Source organism: Heterocephalus glaber, unplaced genomic scaffold (genome assembly GCF_053883595.1).
Source record: "Heterocephalus glaber isolate CG9 unplaced genomic scaffold, H.glaber_assembly_v1.0 deba00000006, whole genome shotgun sequence".
Classification (NCBI taxonomy): Eukaryota; Metazoa; Chordata; class Mammalia; order Rodentia; family Bathyergidae; genus Heterocephalus; species Heterocephalus glaber.
Window position 1 is genome coordinate 839,101 of NW_028258136.1, and position 22,720 is coordinate 861,820.

The 22,720-nt window shown below is 49.1% G+C and overlaps 1 protein-coding gene and 1 non-coding gene across 15 annotated transcripts; both read right to left on the reverse strand.

Annotated features, from left to right (window-relative positions):
• Positions 1–1,269: 1,269 nt before the first annotated feature.
• Positions 1,270–16,040, reverse strand: Robo4 (roundabout guidance receptor 4). Of its 14 annotated transcripts, none has more exons than XR_015443099.1 (18): positions 15,790–16,040; positions 15,054–15,380; positions 14,647–14,804; positions 14,334–14,454; positions 13,931–14,058; positions 13,613–13,841; positions 13,246–13,358; positions 12,383–12,551; positions 12,049–12,303; positions 11,883–11,925; positions 9,740–9,876; positions 9,382–9,645; positions 5,563–5,670; positions 5,234–5,372; positions 4,901–5,023; positions 4,444–4,802; positions 2,042–2,339; positions 1,270–1,891 (listed from the first exon to the last, which is right to left on the reverse strand). XR_015443099.1 is itself a non-coding variant. In XM_021251917.2 (18 exons), the coding sequence occupies exons 1-18, from the start codon at positions 15,857–15,859 to the stop codon at positions 1,816–1,818; spliced, it is 2,925 nt and encodes a 974-aa protein (XP_021107576.2). In that variant the 5' UTR covers positions 15,860–16,040; the 3' UTR covers positions 1,270–1,815. The 14 variants fall into 14 exon arrangements, 6 of the variants coding, with proteins under 6 accessions (XP_021107576.2, XP_021107577.2, XP_021107571.2 ...); XR_015443007.1 differs by having other exon boundaries at positions 5,234–5,393; positions 15,790–16,039; XR_015442704.1 differs by having other exon boundaries at positions 4,901–5,071; positions 15,790–16,038.
• A 6,239-nt stretch (positions 16,041–22,279) lies between these two features.
• On the reverse strand, positions 22,280–22,357 carry LOC147830708 (small nucleolar RNA SNORD55/SNORD39). Its single transcript, XR_015449060.1, has one exon. It is a non-coding gene; the product is annotated as a small nucleolar RNA SNORD55/SNORD39 (small nucleolar RNA).
• Positions 22,358–22,720: the final 363 nt, after the last annotated feature.

Genomic DNA, 22,720 nt, shown 5'->3' on the forward strand with positions numbered 1-22,720 from the left:
TTCCAAAGAGGCAGTGAGCAGACACCTGCTTCACCTTCAGAGGAAAAAGCCAGGCCCTTCTTTAGCACCTACCTCTGGGGCAGCCTGCTCTTTTGTAAGGGAACATGGTCATCACAATAAAAGTAAGTTTTTAAAACCCCAAGAAAGGAGGGGAAAATGCCAGGCAAGAAGAAAATGCATGTTTTGCATGTCCGGGACTCCTTCATGGAGGATGTCTGCAAACAGGCACCTCTTGACCAGTTTGGGCCCAAAGGTGATTAATTTAGCTGATAAAAATATAAAATCTATTTGGCCACAAGGCCACAGTCCCCATCACTCGCACACCACAGCCTACTCATTGGGTGCCTGCGGAACTGTTGCCTTTTCCCTTGCTCCAGCTTTGGCTCAGTGACTGCCTTGGACCTTGGAGCATGGCTTCTGCCCTCTGCACCCTCCAGGTTGACCGAAATGTGTGCAAATCCCTCTTTCTCTTTCAGGCTGAAAAACAGGGTTAGAATGTTTACAAAAGGAATTTTACCAGGAAGCCAAAAGAAAAAAAATCCCCAAAAGGTAAAGCAGATAGAATGGATGAGTACCTGAAACACTGATTCTTCCTATGATTATGAAAATCCAGCCCAGACTGCCTGATGAACACAGGGCACCCAGGCCACTGTCTCACACACTTGGCTTCCGAACTCCGAGTGGAACTGCTGGGATTGGAGGACTAGTACCTCCTTGCAGGGCCTGCTTCTGGATCACTCCCCTCCCACAGGTAGCTTCCTGTGGCCCTAGTCATGCTCTGCAGCAGCCCCCACCTCAACCTATAGATTCAACCCCTGACCTTTCCTGCCATGCATGAACACAGGCCGATCTACCTGCCTTTAGCTTTCAGTGGCTCACACCCACATTCATCTCTCTGCTCCTGTGTTTATTGAAAGAGTATTCACTAGCCAGCCATCATGGTTCTACCTTTTTGGAATTTAGCTTTGTCTATTTTTAAGAAACTGTCTGGGACTTGTCTTTGAGGAGAGGGTCTAGGACTGCAGAAAGAAGCATTGTCTTCTCAGAATAAGTTCCCAGGGTCAGCAGGCCCTGAAACTCTTCCACCACTTCCTTTAGTAGATTCTGCTTAAAATCTTGTGGATGCATCTCATGCCCTCTGCAACTGAGGAGCAGAAAAGAGGGGGACTCTCCAAATGTCAATGAATGCTTGATCCCTTCCTAACAGGTATCTCTTGCCATCCAGGTACTTTCCCCAAAATGATGCCCCAGGAAATGATCTCACAAAGCTCATCTTTGTAGTTTTATAGCATCGAATTCGAGAAGCTCAAAGTGATAACAGGATGAAGAGGGTACTGTTGTCTCACATTTTCACACCTCTCTTTCTTCAGCTTCCTCCCTAGACCCAGCCTTGAGCTCTTGGCCTTGGCACTAGGTAGCGCCTCAGTGACTCCTCTTTCTTTTCTTTATTTTGTTTGTTTTTTGGTACTGGGGATCAAACTCAGGACCTTGCACTTTTGAGGCAGGTACCAGAACCACTGAGCTAAATCCCAGCTCTCCTCTTTATTTTCTTTACATGATGGGCCTGGGGAGAGGGTTGCATTGGCCCCTAGAGAGGGAGGCCAGGTAGGGCTGAAAGAGGAGGCTCTCTTCTTCCACAGCCCTCTCTGACCAGCCGCTTCTGTCCTCTGTCGAGATCTCTCTGGCTCCTTAATTCCCATGATCCTTGAGGGTGGGGAGAGCAGGAGACAGAACTCCTTAGGCCAAAGGCCCAGGCTGTGGGAGTGGCTATGAGGAGAGAGAATCCTGGGGTTGGGTAGAGGTGATGTTTTGTTTTCAGAAGGCTCCAGGTCTGCTTTGCTTGCTCTTTTCTTTTCTTTCTTTCTTTAGCAGTCTTGGTGGGAGAACTCTCCTGGAGGCAGAGAAGCATAGGCCACAGGCCAGGCCTGTGAGCAGACAGGAAGGGGGACCCTGATGTCCTTCTGGCTATCTCAGGGACTCAGCTCAGGAGGAATCTGTAGTAGGAGTTGAAGGAGAGCACAGTTATCTCCCTTGATCCTACCTCTCCTGCCAGATCCCAGGCTTCCTCTTGGCTCCTCCCCAAGACTCCTCATGTGAAGATCACTATGTTAGCCAGACAGCCAGACACTCACCCCCAGCCTTGGTCACAGGACAGCTGAGCCGACTTCGCTGGAAAGAGATCCCAGAGTCAGGGGTCCAAGGAGGCAGCCCCCTTCCTGGCTGCTGGGTGTGATTGATCTCTATGTCCTCCAACCAGTCTGGCCTCCACTCCCATAGGGGCAGGGAAAGGGTGGGTGTCAGGAAGAGGTCATCCCGTGGGGAGGGAGGTGATGAGGCATCTGACAGGAAGAGTAGAGGTGTCTGTGGGGGTTGACCTTTAGCCTCTAGGGGCCAGTTTAGGGCAGAAAGCTTAGGGCCAGCTTAGGGTATATACCCAGCTCTAACACAACCTAGCCCCAACTCAGCCCATCAGTCTCAGTGGCTGCAGACCAGGGCTCAGTCTATTGGTTTCTTCCCTTCCCTTCCCTTCCCCTTCCCTTCTCTTCCTTTTCTCCCCTTCTCCTTCTCTTTCTTTTTCTTCATCCTCCTCCTCCCATTTCTTCCCTCCCTCCATCCCTCCCTCCCTCTTTTGACGTTAGAAATTAAACCTAGGGCTTTCACCAAGCTACTTCAGCAGACCTCTTTTTATTTATTTTTTTGAGACAGGGTCTCACTAAGTTGCCCAGGCTGGTCTCAAACTTGAAATCCTCCTGGCTCAGCCTCCCAGAATCCTGAGATTACAGATGTGTGCTGCCCAGCTCATCATTTCCTTTAGAGAACAGCTTGGGCTATTTGCTCGAGTCCAAATTTTCCTTTCACTCTCTCATTCCCAACACATCCTCTCCTGCCTCCATCAGGAGCACTTCTGTCTGGGTCATCTTTGCCCTCTCATTTGAGGCCTAGTATTTTTCTTGAGGCTGAAGGGTAGAGTTAGTAAGATGGGCTTGGGGTATCTGACAGGGCGTATGGGGCAGGGAACACAAAGGAGCTGGTGAGTCCTGAGCTACCTCTGCTGACATGCAAACAGCAGGCTCACTCTGCTAGACATGTGGAAGCCAAGCCTAGCTGCTCCTCAGTCCTACCTTGGGTAGGACAGCAGGAGGGACATGGATGCACAGTAGGATGAGGACGCATATGAAACACAGAGGAAGAGGAAAGGCAATGGACTGACTTTTCCTGGGAACCATGTTCGGTTAGGGTGGAGCCCTGGAGGCAGGAGAATGAACAGAATGGCAGGAGTTGGTGCCTACAGGCTAGAAGTGGACAATTGCTCCTTGTTCTGGGGGTGATCTTGGGCAAACTAAGGAGTTTATCTGACTTATAATTTCCTGATTTGAAAAAGAGTGGCAAAGGATATTCCTTATGACTGGGGAAAGACAGCCTCTTTAATAAATGGTGCTGGGAAAACTGGCTATCCACATGGAGAAGACTGAATCTAGACCCATATCTTAACTATTACATGGTTTCTCCTATGTGAGAAACCCAGAGTAAAAATAAAGAGCAAAATAATAGATAATAGGAAGTAGGGAGATAGATCTTTCTGAAAGGGCAAGGGGATTAAGAGATGGAGGGGAGGAGGGAAAGGAGGGAAAGGATGAGGGATGGAAAAAGGAACTGGGATGTGTCATGCACGCGAAGCAGCTCCACACAAGGAATGTAAAGGTTATGTACTGCTGACATGTAAAAAAAAAAGAAGAAAAGGCATCAAGGGATGAGTGGAGGGACAGAGGGAAGGGAAAAGTGATGAAAAAAGGAATTAAGATGTGTTATGTGCTATACCAACTTCCCACAAGGAATGTACACATGATATACTACACACATGTACCAATAAAGTAAAATTTTTAAAAACTGAAAAGGATTTTTAAAAAAGACTATTGCTCTTGGAGTTGTTGATATGATGCATATAAAGCAGTTCTCCTGGCCAGGTGTGGTAGGCCATGCCTGTAATCCCAAGGCTCAAGAGACTGAGGCAGGAGGATCACTGCGACTTGAGTTCAAGGCCAGGATGAACTACATAGTGAAATCCTTCCTCAAGGGTCAGGGATTTGGCTCAGTGGTGCTGCACTTGCCTGGCAAGTGCAAGGTCATGAGTTTGATCCCCAGTACTGGAAAAAAAAAATCAGTTCTCCTACTTCTTTTTGTTTGTTTGTTTTGGTTTTGGTTCCAAGAATTGAACCCAGTGCCTTCTGCTTACCAGGCAGATCCTGCACTGTGATCTACATCCTGGGCCCCAATTCTCCTACTTCTTAAGACACAGCAATCCCTCAACAAAAGCTAGCTATTTTAATGAGGACAAGGCTGGCCCTCAGGAAACCTTGCCTCTTGTTAGGGAGAAGGGAGGTCTTCCGGGAGCTGTGTCCACCCTAAGGACAGGTGAGGAGTAAGACAGGGGATCTCACATACCAGTGAACACGAAGTCGGCCTCCTGGGGCTCCAGACCCAAGCCAAAGCTATCCACAGCTACAGCCAGGGCACGGGCAAAGTGGGCATCCGCGAGGAAAGAGCCATCAGAAGAGCTGACCAGGCTGGCTCTGGCACTGGGGGCATTGTCCTCAGAGGCTGAGCCCCAACCATTGGCCAGGGAGCCCTCGCTGGGGGTGGGGGTGGGGCAGGGTCGAGGTGGGCACAACAAGCCCCCCACTTCAGATGCCACCCCTCCTTCAGCCCTGCCCATGTCTGCCAGCTCTGAGGCTGTCGGGATGCTGATGTACCCATAAGTTGTAGGGGGCGAAGGCGCCCTGGGCATAGGAGAGATGCTGTTCCTAGGCAGAGAGAGATGGGTGCAAGGGTTAGGGCAGAGTAGCAGAAATGTGCCAACTGCATTCTCCTGAAGCTCTCTGTCGACCTCTCAGGCACTCACCTGGGGGTCTCCTCACCCTCACTGAGTTCCAGGCACAGGGCAACCTCCTCAGGGGTCAGCACACTGTCTTGATCTTCCCCCAGGGATGACAGTGAAGAGCTAGACAGGCGGCTGGAAGCTGCGCTGGGACCAGAGAGGGACGAGGTCTGGGGGCTGGGGGCCCTGGAGGGGCTAAGGACAGGGAGAGGGGCAGAAGATTGGGGTTTCGATGGGTGCCTGGTTGAGGCCAGGGAGGGGCAGCAGGAGGGTTAGTACAGTCCCTCAGGTCTTGGTCCACCCCTTCCCAGCCTCTGCCCAGCCCCAGCACACACGCCCCACCTCGTCCCCTCTTACTGTGTCTGTGGACTCTGAGTGAGGGTTCTTCCAGGAGAGAGAGGGACTGGTGGGAGAGGGCGAGTTGCTAGCACATTGGAGTTTTGGAGGAGCTGTGGTCCCAGGGCCCGCCAGGCCACCAGAGCCCCGGGCACTGCTCCTGGGGAACAGGAGCCTGGGCCTGAGAATGGCAGAATCTCTTTCAGAGCAGACCTCAGCCAACTGCCCCCCCCCACTGTCTCCCCACCAGCTCACTCAGCCTCTGTGGGGACACAGGAGAAGCCTGGCATAGAGGCCTGGGTCACAGCAGCCTCCCCACCCTTCCCTCTACTCTCCAGGCCTCCTCTCACCTGGGCTTTGGGAAAGGTTCTTGGAGCCTCTGTGTCCTAATTCCCAGCCCCAGAGCTCCAAGGAGTGGCTGCCCCGGAGCAGGGGAGAGCTGTTGGCTTGGTGCAGTTCTGTAAAAGAGAGAGCTGGTGGTAGGGGACAAGCCAGAGTGAACCTTTCAGACCCCAACCATAGGCTCCATCTTCAGCCTTGTTATTCATTGCACCCTGTGGGACTTTGAACCCAGAACAGAAGTGGAAGAACCTCCACCAATCCCCTCCACCTGCATCCTCATCCAGGCAGCTGTGATAGAGTGGAAGGTGCACTGGGCTTAGAGTCAAAAGCCCTTTTCAGCTGTGTAACCTCAGAGAGGCCAAATAACCTTGCCGATCCTCAGGTTCATTTTGTGAACAACCACTTCAAATGATGGTTTTAAGGATTAGATAAAAATATCACAAAGTGCCTGGCAAATAATAGATACTTTAAAGACAACTTTCTTTTTCTTCACTGTGCTGTATTCCATTCCAATCTTCCTGATCTCTATGTCTTCACAGTGATACTCTCCTCAGGATTTATGGCTGTCAGAGGGCAAACACTCCTTTTCTTGGAAAGAATGTGTTAATAATTTCCTTATCTTGCATTGCAAATATCTCACATGGTTCTGGACAGCCCTGCCCTGAGAAACCTGAATGTCTTTCAGTTGGGAAAGTAAGTTGGACTGTCAAATTGAATGAGGAAGACAAAAATAGTAAGGCACAGACCATACAACATGAGACCAGAGGGAGTCGATTGACAAGAAGAGGAACTTCAGAAGAGGAGAATGTATTCGTCTCACCTAGGGAGGCAAGGCCCTGCCCAGAGTTATTCAGTAATGTTTGGAGTCCATGTACCAGTGATCACGTACTCATGATCCAGTGGGATGAAAACCCACACAAAGGCTAGACTTCCTCCATTAAAGTTTCCCTTTCTACTTAGGCTCTTTTTATTTGTATTTTTTAGTTCTCATGTGACTTAGGGAGTCCTGGAGACCAGCTTCAAGGCTGGTGACCTAACTCTGCTGTCATCAGCTTTCTATTGTCTAGTGCTTAGCTACCTGACTAAGCAATAAAATGTGACCATATGTTGGCTGGTTGGCATGAGTGGAAATGAAAGGGGAAAATCCAGGCTTGGAAAAGACCGTATTTATCCCAGCCCATTTCATTTCCTACAAGGGACTTTGGCAACAAAAGGCCTCCTTCCACCTTGCCTGGAGTCACTTGAGTTTTAGCTTCAGTGCTTCTTGAATGAACTGTACAATAAAAATGTTATCAAGGTCAAAGGTTGACTCTCATTGGACATATCTGAGTTGCTCTAAATATATTTGGAATGGAATAATGAATGAATGATGCTATTTAGTGCACATATCTAGCAAAAAGGGCCTAAGAATCTCATATAATGGATCAGAGATAGAAGAGTACAGTTTTAAGAATATCATTAGTGAAGGGAAAAATCCCAAATAAGGTCAAATAATAATTGTTTTTAAAAAGCAAATCAAAGGGAGCAGAGGCTCTGAGAAAGAATGCCAGTTTTAGAAGTAGAAGAAATGCCACCCTTTTGGACTAGGCAACAGCAGTAAAATCAGCCCCATCTCTTTGGACAAGGTCACAGTATGATCTTGTTGCTGCTGCTGAGGTGCTGGGAGCCAGAGGTGGAAGATCAAGTGGTTCCCAGCCAAGGGAGTGACTACAGTTGATCCATCCTGGGGTAGTGGGGAAATGGGGCTGGCTTGAGGAGAAAGAGGGTGAAGGGAGGACCTAAGCCTTATTTCAGAATTGGAATGTCTTGAGAATTGGCTAGAGAGCTGGGGTGCAGCTTCACAGTACAGCATGAGGCCTTGGGTATACTCCCCAGCATGAAGGAGAAACAGGGAGAGGAAGAAGAGGAGGAGGAAGAGGAGGAGGGGGACGAGAAGGAAAATGGGGATTGGAAGGGGAAAGGGAAAGGGTAGGGAAAAGGAAGAGGAGGAGGTAAAGAAAAGGAAGGAGCCTGTCTAAAGTGCAAGGTCCAGAGTTCAATCCCCAGTACCCCCCCCCCAAAAAAAAAGAGGAAGGAGAAGGAGGAAGAGTGAAGAGAGGATTGGCTGTAGAGAATCACTCACCTAATATTCTAAGAGGAGCTATATGTTACAGTAAGGCCATTTAAATGAGACTTGTTCCACCTCTTTGTTTGTTTGTTTGTTTGAAACAGGGTCTCACTATGTAGCTCAGGCTGGCCTTGAACTCATGGCAATCCTCCTGCCTCAGCTTCCTGAATACAGGGATTACAGGGATTACGGGCATGCGCCATCACACTCAACTCTTCATTCCACCTTTTTTTTTTTTTTTTTTTGGTACCGGGGATCGAACTCGGGTCTTTGCACTTGCGTAGCACGCGGTGAAACCACTGAGCTAAATCTCTGGCCCATTCCACCTCTTTTTATTTGGTGTTTCATTACTATCCGGGATTTATAATGCAGTAACTCTAAGGCAGAACTAGAAAGAATGTCAGCTTTGCTAGTATTTAGAGTCATAAAATTCTGGCTATTGAACAAGCTTTTAATTACTTTTAACCCATCTTTGTTTTAATAAATTTGGATTGTATGCACTTAAAAAAATTGGCCGTAGAATATTTGCTAGATCTTGCTAATCAGTACAGAAGGCTCATGAAAACAGCAAGAGGAGAGCAGGACTGTGTTCTGTGGGCCAGAAATAAGAAGCAGCAGCCCAGGACAGAAGTGCATTTCCTCAGGGAGCTTCAGGGGTATTCAGAGCAGCCTTCAGAAGCAGAGGCTCCCGCTTCCCAGCTGTGCTCTGCAGCTTTTTGCTTGTGGGATTTTGACTAAGTTACTCAGCCATTCTGACCCTCTTTCTCTATCTGTAAAATTAGACAAATACTCTAATATCTAAAAGATCTATGGAGAGGATTAAAAATAATAATAAAGCACTAAACAGATAAGAAGTTGTTACCTAAAGACTATAGTTATTCCTTTCTGGAAAGTCAAAACAGGCAGCTGGCTTCCCTCTTTACCAGTCAGGAAAGAAATCTGCCCAGAATGGAAATACAATTTCCCCTTGGTATCATGGGAGATTGGTTCTGGGACCCCCCACAGATAAAAACACTCAAGGAGGTTTAAATCTCTTATATAAAGTGGCATCATATTTGCAGATAACCTTCGTACATCCTTCTGTACACTTTAAATCACCTCTAGATTACTTATAATATCTAATTCAATGTAAATCGTTATTGTTTAGGGAATAACGACAAAGAAAAAGTGTACACATGTTTGGTACAGATGCAATTATTCCAAATATCTTCAATTCAGGGATGGTTGAGTCTGAATGTGGAAGCTGTGGATGTGGAGGGCAGACTGTGCCTCTTCCTCCCCGGCAAGTGCGCCAGGTATCAGAGCCCAGCAGACATGCACAGGAGATGAGAAAGCCAGGCTTCCTGCCAGCCCTGGCCATGTTCTGCTGGGCTTCAACATTACTTTGTGCTGGGCACACTTTCATCAGATGGGGAGCCTGCAGAGGGCAAGGGCTGTGCCTGTATCTCCTGCACCCCCATGTCTGCCATGAGGTGGTGCTTCTTCAATGTTCACGAGTTGAACTTGCTACAAAAATGGCCCACTGCTGTAAAGACAAGCCAAGGTGAGCACACTCCTGATGAGTGCTCTGGGTGTGGGAAACAAGGCCCAGTGTCTTCTGAGAAAGGAGAAGGGGTGCTATGGGGGCTGCAGCCACACCCTGTTTGGGCCTTGAGGCCAGCAGGCTTAGTTCCTACCACATTCCCACTCTTGATCCCTCCCACCACGAGCCTCTCCCTACCTTGCTTCTTCTTGGCCTTCCAAGCCTCTGCAGGGGTCAGAGACACTCGAGGAGAGGCCAGGCCCCTGAGGCTGCAGAGACTATCTGAGCTGGGCCAGGGGCTGGAGGTCCGGACCAACTGGGGAGGGAGGCACCTGGCAACTGGGGTCTGGGGGCTTGGCCGGGCTGGGGGGCTGGAGGGCAGCTCAGCGATGAGGGAGCCATAAAAAGTGCTGGTGTCTGGAAGCAGGGGCACTCCGGGGCTTCGGGGGTCCCAGGAGATCACTGAAATAAAAAGGACAGGATTTACGGTGAACATGTCACACCCCACCTCCCTGAGCTCCATCCTGGGATCCCTGTCCCCAAAGAGTGTGCTCACAGGAGCGCCGGCAGTCTAGTGGGTCCCGGGGGTCCACTCCCAGCCGGCTGCTGAGGCTGCTGCTGCTGCTGAGGTCCCGAGAGCCAGAGGTGGATCGCCAAGTGTCTGCCAGCCAGGGCGAGTCACTGTGGTCCATCCTGGGGCAGTGGGAGGGCAGAGGGGAGGGGGAGAAGAACAGCACAATGTGGCAACCTAACTGGGCAAGACTTCCAGCTCAGAAGATGACAGAGGAGCTGAGGACGGTAGTGTCAGCTACTTTTTAGCCCTTCACAGACTCTTGAAGATCTCTGACCTCATGCCCCAAACTCAACACCCTTTTCTGTCCTGGGATCAGGGAAAGTCCAAGTTGCCTAGAGCTAGGAGATATTAAAGAGAAATAACTGATGGTGAGGTGAAAAGAACAGATCTGGAGCCAGGAAAACCTTCTTTGAAAATTCCTATCTGCCGCAGCTTGTGCTGTGACCCCAGACAAGTAAATCTATTTGCCTCTCTCAGTCCCTGTTTCTTCATCTGTAAAATGGCAACAAGACAATTCACATACAGCTGATGCTGTAAATTTAAATAAGGAAATGTGAGATCACTTAGCTGGTGGAGCAGGAGCTTGCTACATGGCTGTCAGCTTCCAGCTGCCTGAGAACAGAGATCTAACTAATGTACTTCTCTGCTTAGAACCTTCAGTAACTCCCTATTTACCAATACAGAGTCCAGGTGCCCAGCTTGGCTGACAGAGCCTTCTTTAATCTGTCTTCTAGCTCCCTACCTTATCCTTTACTATGACCAATCTCATACCTCATGGCCAAGCCAGATCAAATGGCTCATCTTTCCCTGCCGACACAGAAGGCTATTTCTTGCTATTACCATCTGCTCTTCTCCTTCTTACTGTCAAGGTAAACACAGAATCTTATTTCTCCTATGCTTCTCCCCAGCCCCTTCCACATATCTTGCACATGGTTCTATGCTGCCAGTGCAAGGTTGCTCTCATGTCATTCTCTGCCTAGACTGAAAGTCCCTGGTGGATGGAGACAACTACCAAAAAATGAATGAGCCAAAGCATCATAATAGAGTCTCCCTCAAGGACAGAGTGAGGATCTTGGGGGAAAACAGAAAAAGTTTAAGGCAGAGCAGACAAAGCCCAGGAGGTGACTGGAAGAGAGAAGCTGATGAGCACAGAAAAAGAAACAGTGTCAGCCAGCTTGGAACCTTGGAACCTTGCTGAAGACTAAGCATGTGATGGCAAAATGGCAGCCCAGGGCCTGGCTACATCTAACCCGCAGCAGGTGCTCAATAAACTTTTGTTGAACAAGGCACACCCAGAGAGAAGAAACAGCTGATTTTTGTAGTACTGGAGGTTGAACCCAGGGATTTTGCACTCATCTATATTCCCAGACCTTTTTATTTTTTATTGTGAGATGGGGTCTTGTTAAGTCTCCAAGTTGGCCTTGAACTTGTGTTACTCCTGCCTCAGTCTCCTAAAGTGCTGGGATTACAGGCTTGTGCCACTATGCCTGGCTTGAAATGACCTTTTAGTGTAAATCCCAGCCATTCAGAAAAACAGAGAATGTATTATTGTATTATTTCTTAGTATCTTATCTCACAAACCCAGACTGGCTCTGGCAGCCAAACAATTGAAGCAGTAGTACCTATAGGCTGGCTGTTTTGAAAGAGTAGGAATCTGTAATTAGGGACGGGATACAGCCTACTGGAAGTGTGGGTAGGTCATGGCAATTCACACACCCCAAAGGCACTAGGAAGACTCTGGGTACAGAGGAAAAACTAGGCATTGAGGGGATCACCTCCTACTAGTTACTCTCCCCCTCACAGAGTGAGTAAGGCAGCAGGAGAGTGCACTGTATGTTGCTGAAAGGTGAGAGAAAAGAACACTGGACCAGAGCAGTTGGGAAGGCCATCTGCTAACTGTGAACCCTTGTCAAAGTCACTTAAGTTTTGTGACTCAGTCTGCTCAGGTGTCAAGTGGTGCAGCAGAACATTAGTGAAAGAGAAATTAACTGTAACTTGGAGTCCTAGAGTCCTAGGATCTCAAACTGCCTGGTAGTAGGATAGACTCGCACTTCAATTCCTGGCTCCACCTCCACTGTCTCTTGACTCCTGTACCCCCACAGAGCCCTCCCCTCTCCCCTCTCACCTGTGTTTTAGGATGGCGTCCTCACTGGTGTATCTGTACAGACCTGGGAGAAGGCAGGAAGAGGGCTAAATGCAGAGGTACCATCACCTGCCCAGAGGTCTAATCCCTCTGCAGCATTCTAGCTGGACCCAGGGGAGATCTGAACACATGGGACCTCCCCTCTCACCTGGGCCCATGTGCACCCTGGCTTGGCGCCGGCGGTAGATACACACAGCAATGCCCAGTAGCAATAGCCAGAGCAGGACACCTCCACTGGCGATGACCTCTGGTCTCTTCAAGGTGGCCCTCAGTCGCTCTAGAGTCCAGGGACCGAGCTCACTGAGTTCTCGGGCTGATCGCTCCATGGCCTGCTCTGTATAGAATGTGGAGCTCAGGGGAGTGCAGGTGAGGCAGTGAGAGTCTGGCAGACAAGAGGGTGGGGCTAAAGTACGAGGCAGGAATAGGGAGGGAAGAGGGTGGTCTGAGGGCTGAAGGGTGGGACCCGTGGGTACTGCCCTCACCTAAAAGGAGGCAGACAGGGCTACTGGGTTCGCCAGCCCCAGCCCCAGTGACTGCAGCCACTTGCACACAGTAGGAGCCTGACATTCGGATGCCGATCTCCAGCTGGGTCTGCACACCCACGACGGTGCAGTTGACTGGAGGCGATGAGGCATTGCCTAGGCTCCAGACCTGGGACACAAGCAAAGGTGAGCAGCTGAGCCCTTCATCTACAGATCAGATTCTAGGCACCTGATCCTCTGCCCTGTCATTCACCTGGGGACCTCCTCCCAGTGCTCCACAGCTCCTATTCCGGCTTTTCTACCAAGTGAGAGGGACTTCTCTCCAGAAAAGGGCGAAAGTACTCTATTAAAATACACCTAAGACCAGTGATTCTCTAACCTCAGCATGCTTCAGAATCACCTGGACCCTTTCTAAACCACAGGTGGCCAAGCTCATTCATGAGTTTCTGATTCAGGGGGCTGAGAAAGGGCCTGAGAATCTGCATTCCTAACAGCTCCTAGTTGATGCTGATGTTAGCAGTCCAGGAGCCACACTTTAAGCACCACTGCCTTGAAGGCTTAGAGTCTGACACTGCCTAGTAGATTGCTGTTCCATTTCTTGTATCTATGGCCCTAGCCTCACTTTCCATGTATAAATGGGGATCATAACCCAGGGTGGATTGTGAGATGAGACAATGGAGGTAAAGTGGTTGGCAGGTCTGGCAGACAGTGGACCCTTGCTTAACAACGGTAAGGTCCCTTTGCTTTTTCTGCACAGCTTCTTTTCTCAGTGGCCAGAGTGAGGGTGTGGAGAACCATAGAGTTGAAGGGTATTCTGGTGGACTAGGAAAGACTAGGAAAGGCTGCATCCACTTTGGGAGTACCTGGTAGCCACGGATGATGCCATTGTGGTTTTCAGCAGGTGGTGGGACCCAGCTCACAAGGATGCTGCTGTTGTCATGTTTTAGGGTCACTTCCTGGGGTGGCGCACTGGGTACTGAAGGGAAGGAAGAGAGGCTATAAGGGGTGCTGATCTCTCGGGACTCTTCTAGGGAAAAGAGCTGGAATGGGGGATACAGAGTCAGAGCCCTACTCAGAAGAATAGCACCTTCTTCAGTTCTGCTTGCCTGACCAAGGAAAAAGGAACACTGTCATCTCTCCCAGACTAGAGTGGGGCAGTCCCAGGGTCCCTACTTAAGAAGGCCCCCAGTGGGGGAATATTGTTGGGTCCTGGGAGGATTCTTCTCTGACCTTGTTCTGGCAACTTGAGGAGCAACACATTGCTGTCAGGGCCTCGAGCCCGGCCAGAGGATGGTCTCACTTTGAACTCGTAGCCTTGGCCCCAGTGGAGTCCCCTGAGCTCTGCACTCTGCCAGCCATCCAGCAGCACCTCTGTCCATGGAGCTCTCTGGCCTCCCTGGGCTGTCTGGGCCCTGAACAAGGCTGTGTAGGACTGAGCAGGTGCAGCAGGGCCACTTACCTGGGAAGGAGCCGGAGGAAGAGAGGGGGTCAGGAGCACACAACAGCCCTCTTTTGAGCTTTGGATCAGCTGTCACCCCTAGCCCTTACCTTCCAGCTGAGCCACACAGCTGGCCCAGCCTTGGGGCCCTTCTTGGGGTCTGGGTTCAGCAGGGTCACATTTTCTAGCTGAATTTGCACAGCCAGAAGCTCCAGAGGCTCCTTGTGGTCTTGGGACTCTGTGGGAAACACAGGAATGGGTTGGGGCCTGCAGGCCAGTGTGAAGGGTTGGAGGAGTGGACCATTTCCTAGCCATAGATGAATCTAACCTCCCAGAGTTCCCAAGTCCAGAGCACTCCCATTTCACTTCTAGTATATAGGTGGGGTCCCCATCACTCAGACCCTTATCCCAGGCTGAGCCCCACATATCCTAATCCCAGCCCAAATCTGTGCATCCCACCCTAAGTGGAGCCTCCTACCTTGCCCTGGACTTTAGCTGCCGTCTTGCTCTTACCCTGTATATATACCCTGGCTGCTCGACTTTCCCGTTGTCCTGCAACGTTGTTGGCTGCACACATATAGATCCCTGTGTCACTCATCTCTGCTCTTGACACCAGCAAGGAACCACTGGAAACCTGAGAGGGCCAGGTACATTGTGATGTCTTCATGGGAGGAGAGGCTCTGGGCTGGAGGATGGCTGGAGGCCTCAGTGCCTTCCCTGCTTCAAATTCTGCCAGGGGACACTGGGCTGGCAAGCAGGCCAGTCCTCAGGGTGTGGCCACATGTGCTCAGGACGGGATGAAGTGTGGGAAAGGGCCTCCACTCACCATGAGCCGCCCTTGTTGGAGGTCCAGGGGTTTCCCATCTTTCCACCATGAGACTGTGGGTTCTGGGTAGCCCCAGGGAGGCCCACACTCCAGAATCACCTGCTCACCCACCATGGCCACTGTGTCTTGGGGCTGGATTTGGAAATCCTCCCGGAGGACTGTGGGACAGATGGTAGGTCACCAGGGAGGGGGTCCTGGCCTCCTTTTTCCAGAATCCTGCCTTGACATCTCCACTCCATTCTGTTTGCCCACCTCCCAGGCCTTCCCCGTAGAGCAGGCCCAACCCAGCTCTCCTCCCAAGTGCCCCAGCCCAAGCTTTTCCCCACAGATTCCCCCTCACACATCCCTCAACATAGCCATCTCAGCCTAGGCTTAGCCCACCCTGTGCCTCCCTTCCTAGGCCTTACCAGCCACAGACAGACGAGCACCCCTACTGACTGCTGTGCCCATCTGGTTGCTGGCCTCACAGGTATAGATGCCGAGAATTTTGGACAGGACCTGGTCATCATGGGCTTTTCCCTGCGTGGGGGGCCGCAGCAGGAGGAGGGTTCCATCGGAGAAGAGGTGGTATAGGTCTACATCTATGTTTAGGGGCTGCCCATTCAGCAGCCAGCGGATGGTGGGGGGTGGCTGGCCTGATGCTTTGCAGCTCATCTTGGCTGAGCCGGAGCCCTGGAGCAGCTGATCCTGGGGGTGAACTAAGATCTGGGGTGGGGACTCCTGAGCCATGCTTCCTGGGGGGGGAAAGGAAAACAAAGCCCGGACTAACTACCGACAATGCCCCATATCCCCATACATCAACTCCCCTCTCTCCTGTGAAGGAGACTGCCTGAGGACCATTGCTACTGAAGGTCGACTCCCAAATAACAAAAGCTCAGTCCTTGGAAAGGAGAGCGCTAGTATCGCATCCAGGCCAGGGCTTGGATAGCTGTCTCTCTGTCTGTCTGTCTGTCTGTCTCTCTCTCTCTCACACACACACACACACACACACACTATCGTCATCATTGTCATCATCATCATCATCATCCATCATCTCTGGTATTCCTACAGCAAAAAGGAAGCAAAAGAGAGAGGGAATCTCTTCTATCCTGGGCAAGCCTTGGGTCATGGAGTGTGGGCTAGGAAAGGGAGCACTCCACTTACCCATGGCAAACAGAAGCAGGAGAGGCAGGGGCCACCTGGCCCCAAGGAGGCCCCCTCCTTCAGGGCCCATGGCTGCTTCAGTCCTCTGTCCTTGTCCCAGGCACTTTGTCCTGCTGCTCTGAGTTCACAGCAGTGAGGGAAGGAGGGGCGGGGTAGGGTGTTGGTAGTTGTTTGTGACTGAGACTCTGTCCCAGTAGGGAAGTGGCTTTGAGGAAACCGATGCTTCCTGCCTGGCCCTCAGTGGCTTGGAGAACTGGGAGGAGACCAGAGGCAAGAAGCTCTCAGACCTCTGTCCTTTAGCCAGAACCCCGGACCCAGCTTCAGCCCTGAAGCTTGCCTTGGTCTAGTTTGGGGTTTCTGAAGGGGAATCCTCACACTGTAACTCCACCCACACCCTTAACCCTTCAACACCCAAACCCTATTCAAAGCTTAAGCCTGAATCGCAGTGCTTATGCCTTTGTGCCTGGGTGGCCATCAGTTAGAGTGGGTTGGAGACCCACAGGTGGGACCTTGGGGAGCACAGTAAGCTGAAGACACATGGCAGGGCTGCAGGCCAAGGAAGTTAAGTGGAGGGAGTGGGTGTGGACAGTCACTCCATGGTCCATTTCCCTAGAGACAGATGGGGCTGGTGATGGGAAGATGGAAGGACTGAGAACCTCCGGGACAAGCTGGGAGATTCCCACAGTGTGTTTAATTCAGCTCAGAGATAGTGAAATTGAACAGATTCTTTAACCCTGCAAGTCAGTTTCCTCATCCTTAAAATGGAAATACTAATACAGTAGTAGATCCTACCTTGGGCTGGAGTAATAATAGAATGAGAGAAACACTCAGCATTTGCAGTGCCTGCACGTTGTAAGTGAAGGGTTAGCCCACATTAACAGTTTATATATCCTATCACTGAACCCATTTCAGCATCCTCAGTAGGGCTATTTTTCAGGTCCTGAAAAGGATGGTGGAGTAAAAGACCTTTCTAGTCTTGAGAGCCTGTGCCTGTAGCAGACAGGCTCTGTAGCTTCCCAGCCTGCCATGTCAGCCAGCCCCTCCCACTGGCTGAGAGGCTGCTGTCCCCTCTCAGAGCCCAGCTCCTGTTTACAGGTCTCTTCCTTCCAAATCTGGAATCTCAGCCATTTCCTGGAGTTGTTCCCGGAAGGCCAAGGCCAGTCTCTGGAGTTCAGGGGAAGAGCGTCCAGCCTTTGTTCTCAATTGTTGTGGCCAGCTTCTCAGTGGGGCTCCTAAACCAGCAGACTCCCCCACCTTCCTTGCCCTCTCCAGCCAGGACTCAGGGCCAGCCACAGCCCAAGCAGCCTACCAAGGGGAAAGCCTCCCTCTCCTCCTCTTCACCTCCTGAACTGAGACCAAGATCTAAGATTAAGAAAGAATCGGGGCAAGAGAACCCAATGGTCTCTACAAACCGAGGGGTTCCCTGAGATAAAGAATAGATGGAGTAAATGTGACAGAGGGACAGAGTTGGAAGGATAGGGATTGGGCTTAGAGAATAGAATGTGGGATCTCAGAGGGGGAAGCTTTAAGGGTGGTGACCAAGTCAGTGGCTTGAGTGTTGGTCTATTATGGCTGGCTGAGTAGACCAGGGCTCATAGGGCCGAGGATTTGTGGGTCCAGATCAATGGGAGGATATTCATATGGACACTGAACTGAGCCAAGAAGAGACAGGAAGGGATGTGATGGGGCAGGTGTATTTACTTGTACCCATGGTCAAGTTGAGATTTCCCAGGTATGCAAACCCCAGAAATGGCTGAGCAACTCACCACCCCCTAAGAATGCTTCTATGAACACTCCTCCTTTAATCTCTCTTGATTCTACATTGCATATGGGGAGACTAACTAAATTCTCTGTCCATGTTTTAATGCCAATTTGATTTTATTGAAGTATCTACAATCCAGAGACATGGTATAGTTTCTTTGGTGGTGGGGGGAGAAAGCAAGTCTCAAAGGAATTCAGATCCATCAGTAGCACTGTCCTGAGTTGAGTGATAATGGAGATAGTGAAGAGGGGTGCTAGTGTCATACTACAGAGATGGAGCCCTAGGGGCTGACAGTTGAAGAGTGGCCCCTGCCCCAAGGCCAAGTGCCCCACACCTGAAGATCACAGCTTCTCCCCACTCCCAGACTCTGATGAGCCACAAGGGAAGAACTAAAGGGAATTGGAAGGTTGAGTCACTCTGAGCAGTCCCAATAGGGCATTTGGTCTCTTTTTTCTCACTCAGTCCATGTATCCAGGGAACACGAGTTGATGGTCAATGGGTCTTCCCAACAGGGAGATATGTCAGTATGGGTCCCAGGAGTCACAGTGTCATTTCCAGCAAGCTGGCCCATTAGCAGTCTGATTGTCTCATTTCCACACACTAAGGAAGAGCCAACAATCTGAGTCATAGGGATGATGTGAGGGGTGGGAGCTGCCTCCTGCTGTTTTAGAGAAACTGCTCTGGGGCCCTGGTGACGTAGACACCCAGTGACCAGTTTACCCAGTACTTCCTTTACGCCCTAGTTCTAGTGCTTTGTATTTTTTGTGAGCAATTCCTTCTTAGTTGTTTGTGTAAAGAGAAGAGAAGGGCCAGGTGCCCTTCTGAATGACACTGCAAGGGAAATTGCTCTTCACCTCACTCTGACTTCTCTGGCTTCCTGGCTTCCTGTGGCATGTTTTCTGAAGATGCAGCTGGGGCTCCTGCTGCCAAGCTGGCAGAGTAAAAGGGATGAACTCTGATGGGATTGGAAGCCAGTTACACTTCATTTGAGATCTTGTTCCCCCTCTCTCTTCCTGACCAGCACAGCCACCCCCAGCTCCAACCACCCCTAGGTACTCTTTAGAGCCTTGAGACCTTACCCATGTATGTTTTCCTGTTTCTTTTCCTTCTTCTTTGCTTGAGTCAAGTTGGTCTCAATGTCTACAAATTCTCATTTTTGTTCCAAGAAGCCAATAGCTGGAAGAAAATGGAGTCAAGTGAGAACAGAGCAATGACCTGGTTTTATACTGGCTGGAGAAATTGCCCTTGTTACTGGTTGGTGGGTCTCAGGGAAATTCTGTACAGGTTCCCGGTGTCCTGAATAAAGAATTGGACAAGACTCACGGAGAAGGTAGAAGAATGTCCATTTATCGAGCTGGAAAAGCAGTATGCTCTAAGGAGTGCAAGAGGGCCAGTGAACAGACTCACAACAGTCATGAGGATAAGGGAAAGTGTCTCATATCTGTAATTCCTAGATTGGTTTCTCTCTGATGCAAATAAAGCATTTGGGATGGTTATCCTACCAAAAAACTCACTTGGCCTTGGGACCAGATTTAAACTGTCCTATCAAAGACTTTCTTGGTTTCATGTCAGAGGTAAATGAAGAATTGAAAGAGCACTTTTCTGATTGGCTCAGTATACAGTACTTGGAAAGTATGTCCTCCTGGATTCTGTTTTCTGCACATGTGCCCTGGGTCTCATGACTTTGACAGATTATAGCCAGTTTTTTGACCAGTTTGGCCCCAGCTCTAATCTCCTACCTCATTTCTTCCTGAGAGACATAATCTGCATAATCTTTTCTGGGATCCTGAGGGAGCAGAGGTCTCTTTCTTCATATAGCTGCTTTCTGCTGAAAGAGGCTGTAGGTCCTACCTACTGGGGATTATGTGCTCTCTGACTATCTTGGGATGTTGGAGCATACCATTTGGGCTGGGAAGAACCTGTTAGAAGACAATGAGAAAAGAGTTAGTGCCTATGTGTCAGGGATTGTTGGGCTGCCTGTACCCCAGAGAAAGCACAGTGAATTTGTCAGGAGGATCATGAGCTGTAGTCTGGATCATCATCTGAAGGTGGATCTTTTGAAGCCTTAAATGGACAAATTTTACTATTAGGTTGAGGGGGCAGAGGCCAAATATGAGAAGCAGCAGGTCAGACTGTTTCCTGTTTGTCTTAAAAGATGGACCATGACAGATCCAGCAATTAGAGACATTATTTTTCCATGCTTTTATTTAGGAGATGTTTGCTAAGCAATTTTCTTTTCATGCTTCCTGTGGAGAGGAAAGCATAGTGAATAGGGATATTAGATAAACTACCAGGAGCCTGAGAGCCATAGCCCCAGCAAAATTGCCCATATTATGAATCTAATTAAAAGCAAGAGTCCTAAGACAGGTGCCCATTTAAGGTGTCATTAGTGACTACTTATCTGCACCCAGAGCAGTATTGCAGTCTTGCATTTTGAAGAGGAGCCTTGGATCTGTTAGAGGTCCACAGGAGTACCTTTCTTCTTTTGGGTGGTTCTTTCCCTCAGATAGTTCAGGTGGGGCTGTCTTTATCCTAGAATCAGCTATCTTTCTCTGCCACCTTTACTACAGTGGGTGCAACAGAGATCACTGAAAAGGGGCCCGTACATCTTGGTTTTAATTGATATATAGGAGTCCCTGTTTTCCAAGTTTTAATGAGCACTTGGTTTCCAGGGTGGACACTATATGGTCAGGAACTGGCAGGAGTTTGTTCCCGTAGAGTTGGATAGCTTGTACTTGGCCCAGATTAGTAAGATACTGTAAGATTCTTGTGCCCTCTGGGCCTACTACCATATCCAAAAAGAGGAAAGTTCTCCAAAATAGGATCTCAAGTGGGCTCATATTTAGCCTAGTTTGGGATGTATTTTGAATCTTCAAAAAGGCTACTGGCAATAATCAGAGCCAAGACTCAGAAGTCTCTTGGAAAAGCTTTGCTAGAGCTTTCTTTATGGTCTGGTTGACTCTTTTACCCTTTCCAGATGACTAAGGTCTCCATGCAGAATGAAAATGGTACTTTATTTCTAAAGTCTTTGCCACCCCCTGAGTTATTTGAGAGGTTAAAAAAAAAAGGACCATTCTCACTCTGGAGGGACTGGGGTGACCCAAACCAGGTAATGGTTTTGTTTTGGTTTTTTTATGGTACTGGGGATCGAACTCCGGTCCTTGTGCTTGCAAGGCAGGTGGTAGAAGCACTGGGCTAAATCCCCAGCCCCCAGGTAATGGTTTTGAGGCACACCTTTGAGGAGCACCTTGACTACTTCTGTAGTCTTTTCTGTACGGGGAGAGAGAACCTCAATCCAGTCTACATAATGTTGTCAATTTGGACCAATATTTGTTTAAATCACCCACATGGTGGCATACAATTGCCAGTCTTTTTTTATGTCCTTCTCCTCTGTACAGGTTCTAACAAAGGAAGTGATCTGAGCTTGCCAGCATTATAGGCACAGCATGGACAAGCTTTGCTGACCTGTCAGGTGGTTGCCACTAGTTCCAGTTCTGTGAAAATTCAAGTGACTATTTCACATGAAACATCTCTTCCCATGTGGAAAAAATACTGAAGGGTTTTTATAGTTTTCTATTGTGTCTCTTGAAGAAGGATAATTTTCCTCCCAAATACCAGCAAAGCTCCTTTTTAATTCTAAGGTCCATTTATCTTCCTGGTGGACAGAAACCAGTTTTTTGTTTTTTGGGGGTTTTTTTGGTACCAGGGATCAAACTTAGGACCTTGCGTTTGTGAGGCAGGCGCAGGAACCACTGAGCTAAATCCCTGGCCCAAGACTAGTTTTAATGGTTCATCAGGAACTGGGAATAAGGCAAGGGTCTTGAAGGGCTGCAAGGCTTCCCTTTTTGCCTATCAGCCTTGTTCATGAACTTAATTTGTTTTACAATTTTGGAAATGATGGCTACATTTGTGTTTGTGTGGGAAGGATGGCTGCAGTCATGTTTGTCACCCAATATAGTTTGCAAACAAAAAATTTTGCCAAATGCATCTGTTTGCAAACCAAATTGTTTGCAAACAAAAGTGTTCATGAACCAGGATACCACTGCATTTAGAATATGTATAAATATTAAACTTCTTGCCTTTTCCTGATATCAATGCCTGAATAAGCGCTATGAGCTCTGTCTTTTGAGCAGAGGTCCCTGGAGGAAGGGGTTTGGCTTTAATGCCCTGTTGTGAATTGACAACTGCATAACCTGCCTTTTTATGTCTGTCTGGGACAAAGCTACTTCCATCAATGAACTGTTTCTCTTCAGGATCTTAGAGGGGAAGGTCACTCATGTCCTGCCTGCTTGCAAAGGTCTAGGAAATCACTTGTTCACAAAAGCAGCTAACTTCTGAGCCTGTAGGCACCATTAAGGCAGAATTAAGAGTAGTGCAAGTCTTTATGGTAACCTCATTAGTATCTAGAAGCATGGCCTGGTGTTTGGTAAGACATTCTCCTGTCAACCACAAGTAACTTTTTGTCTCAAGAATATCCCTGACCTGATGGGCAGTCAGGATTTCTAGTTTTTGTCCCAAAGTTAGTTTCATGGCTTCATTTGTTGGCATAGCTGTATTTATTGCTCTCAGTCAGGCAGGGTGGCCATCCAGCAAACATTCCTTCTGATTTTGAAAAGTATGCCACTAGGTGAGGTTCCTGCCCCAGCTTTTGGGCCAAGAAACCCAAAGCAACTCCTCTCTTTTCTGAAACATAGAGGAAGGAGGGTTCTTGTTTTTTTTTTTTTTTTTCGAATGCTCAGCTCTCCAAGGTTGGCTTCCCCACTGCTCAGTCAGGAATGTGCAGCATAGGAGGGTTCTTTTTTTTTTTTTTTTTTGGTACCGGGGATTGAACTCAGGTCCTTGTGCTTCCGCAGCAGGCGGCGAAACCACTGAGCTAAATCCCCGGCCCAAGGAGGGTTCTTCTTAAGTCAGGTATTCCTAGTGCTGGAGCCTGAATAGGATAAGCTTTATTCCTTGAAAAGAATTGTCAGTCATTTTTGTCCATTCTAAGAGCTCAGACTCAGGATTTTTGACAGCCTCATATAAAGACTTTGCCATTAGTCCAAAAGTAGGTGTCCAGATTCAGCAGAAGCCAGCCATTCCCCGGAAGGAACAAAGCTGTTGTTTGGTGGCAGGGGATGTGAGATCATAGAAAGCCTGTATCCGGTCCCTAGACAGCTGTCACTCCTT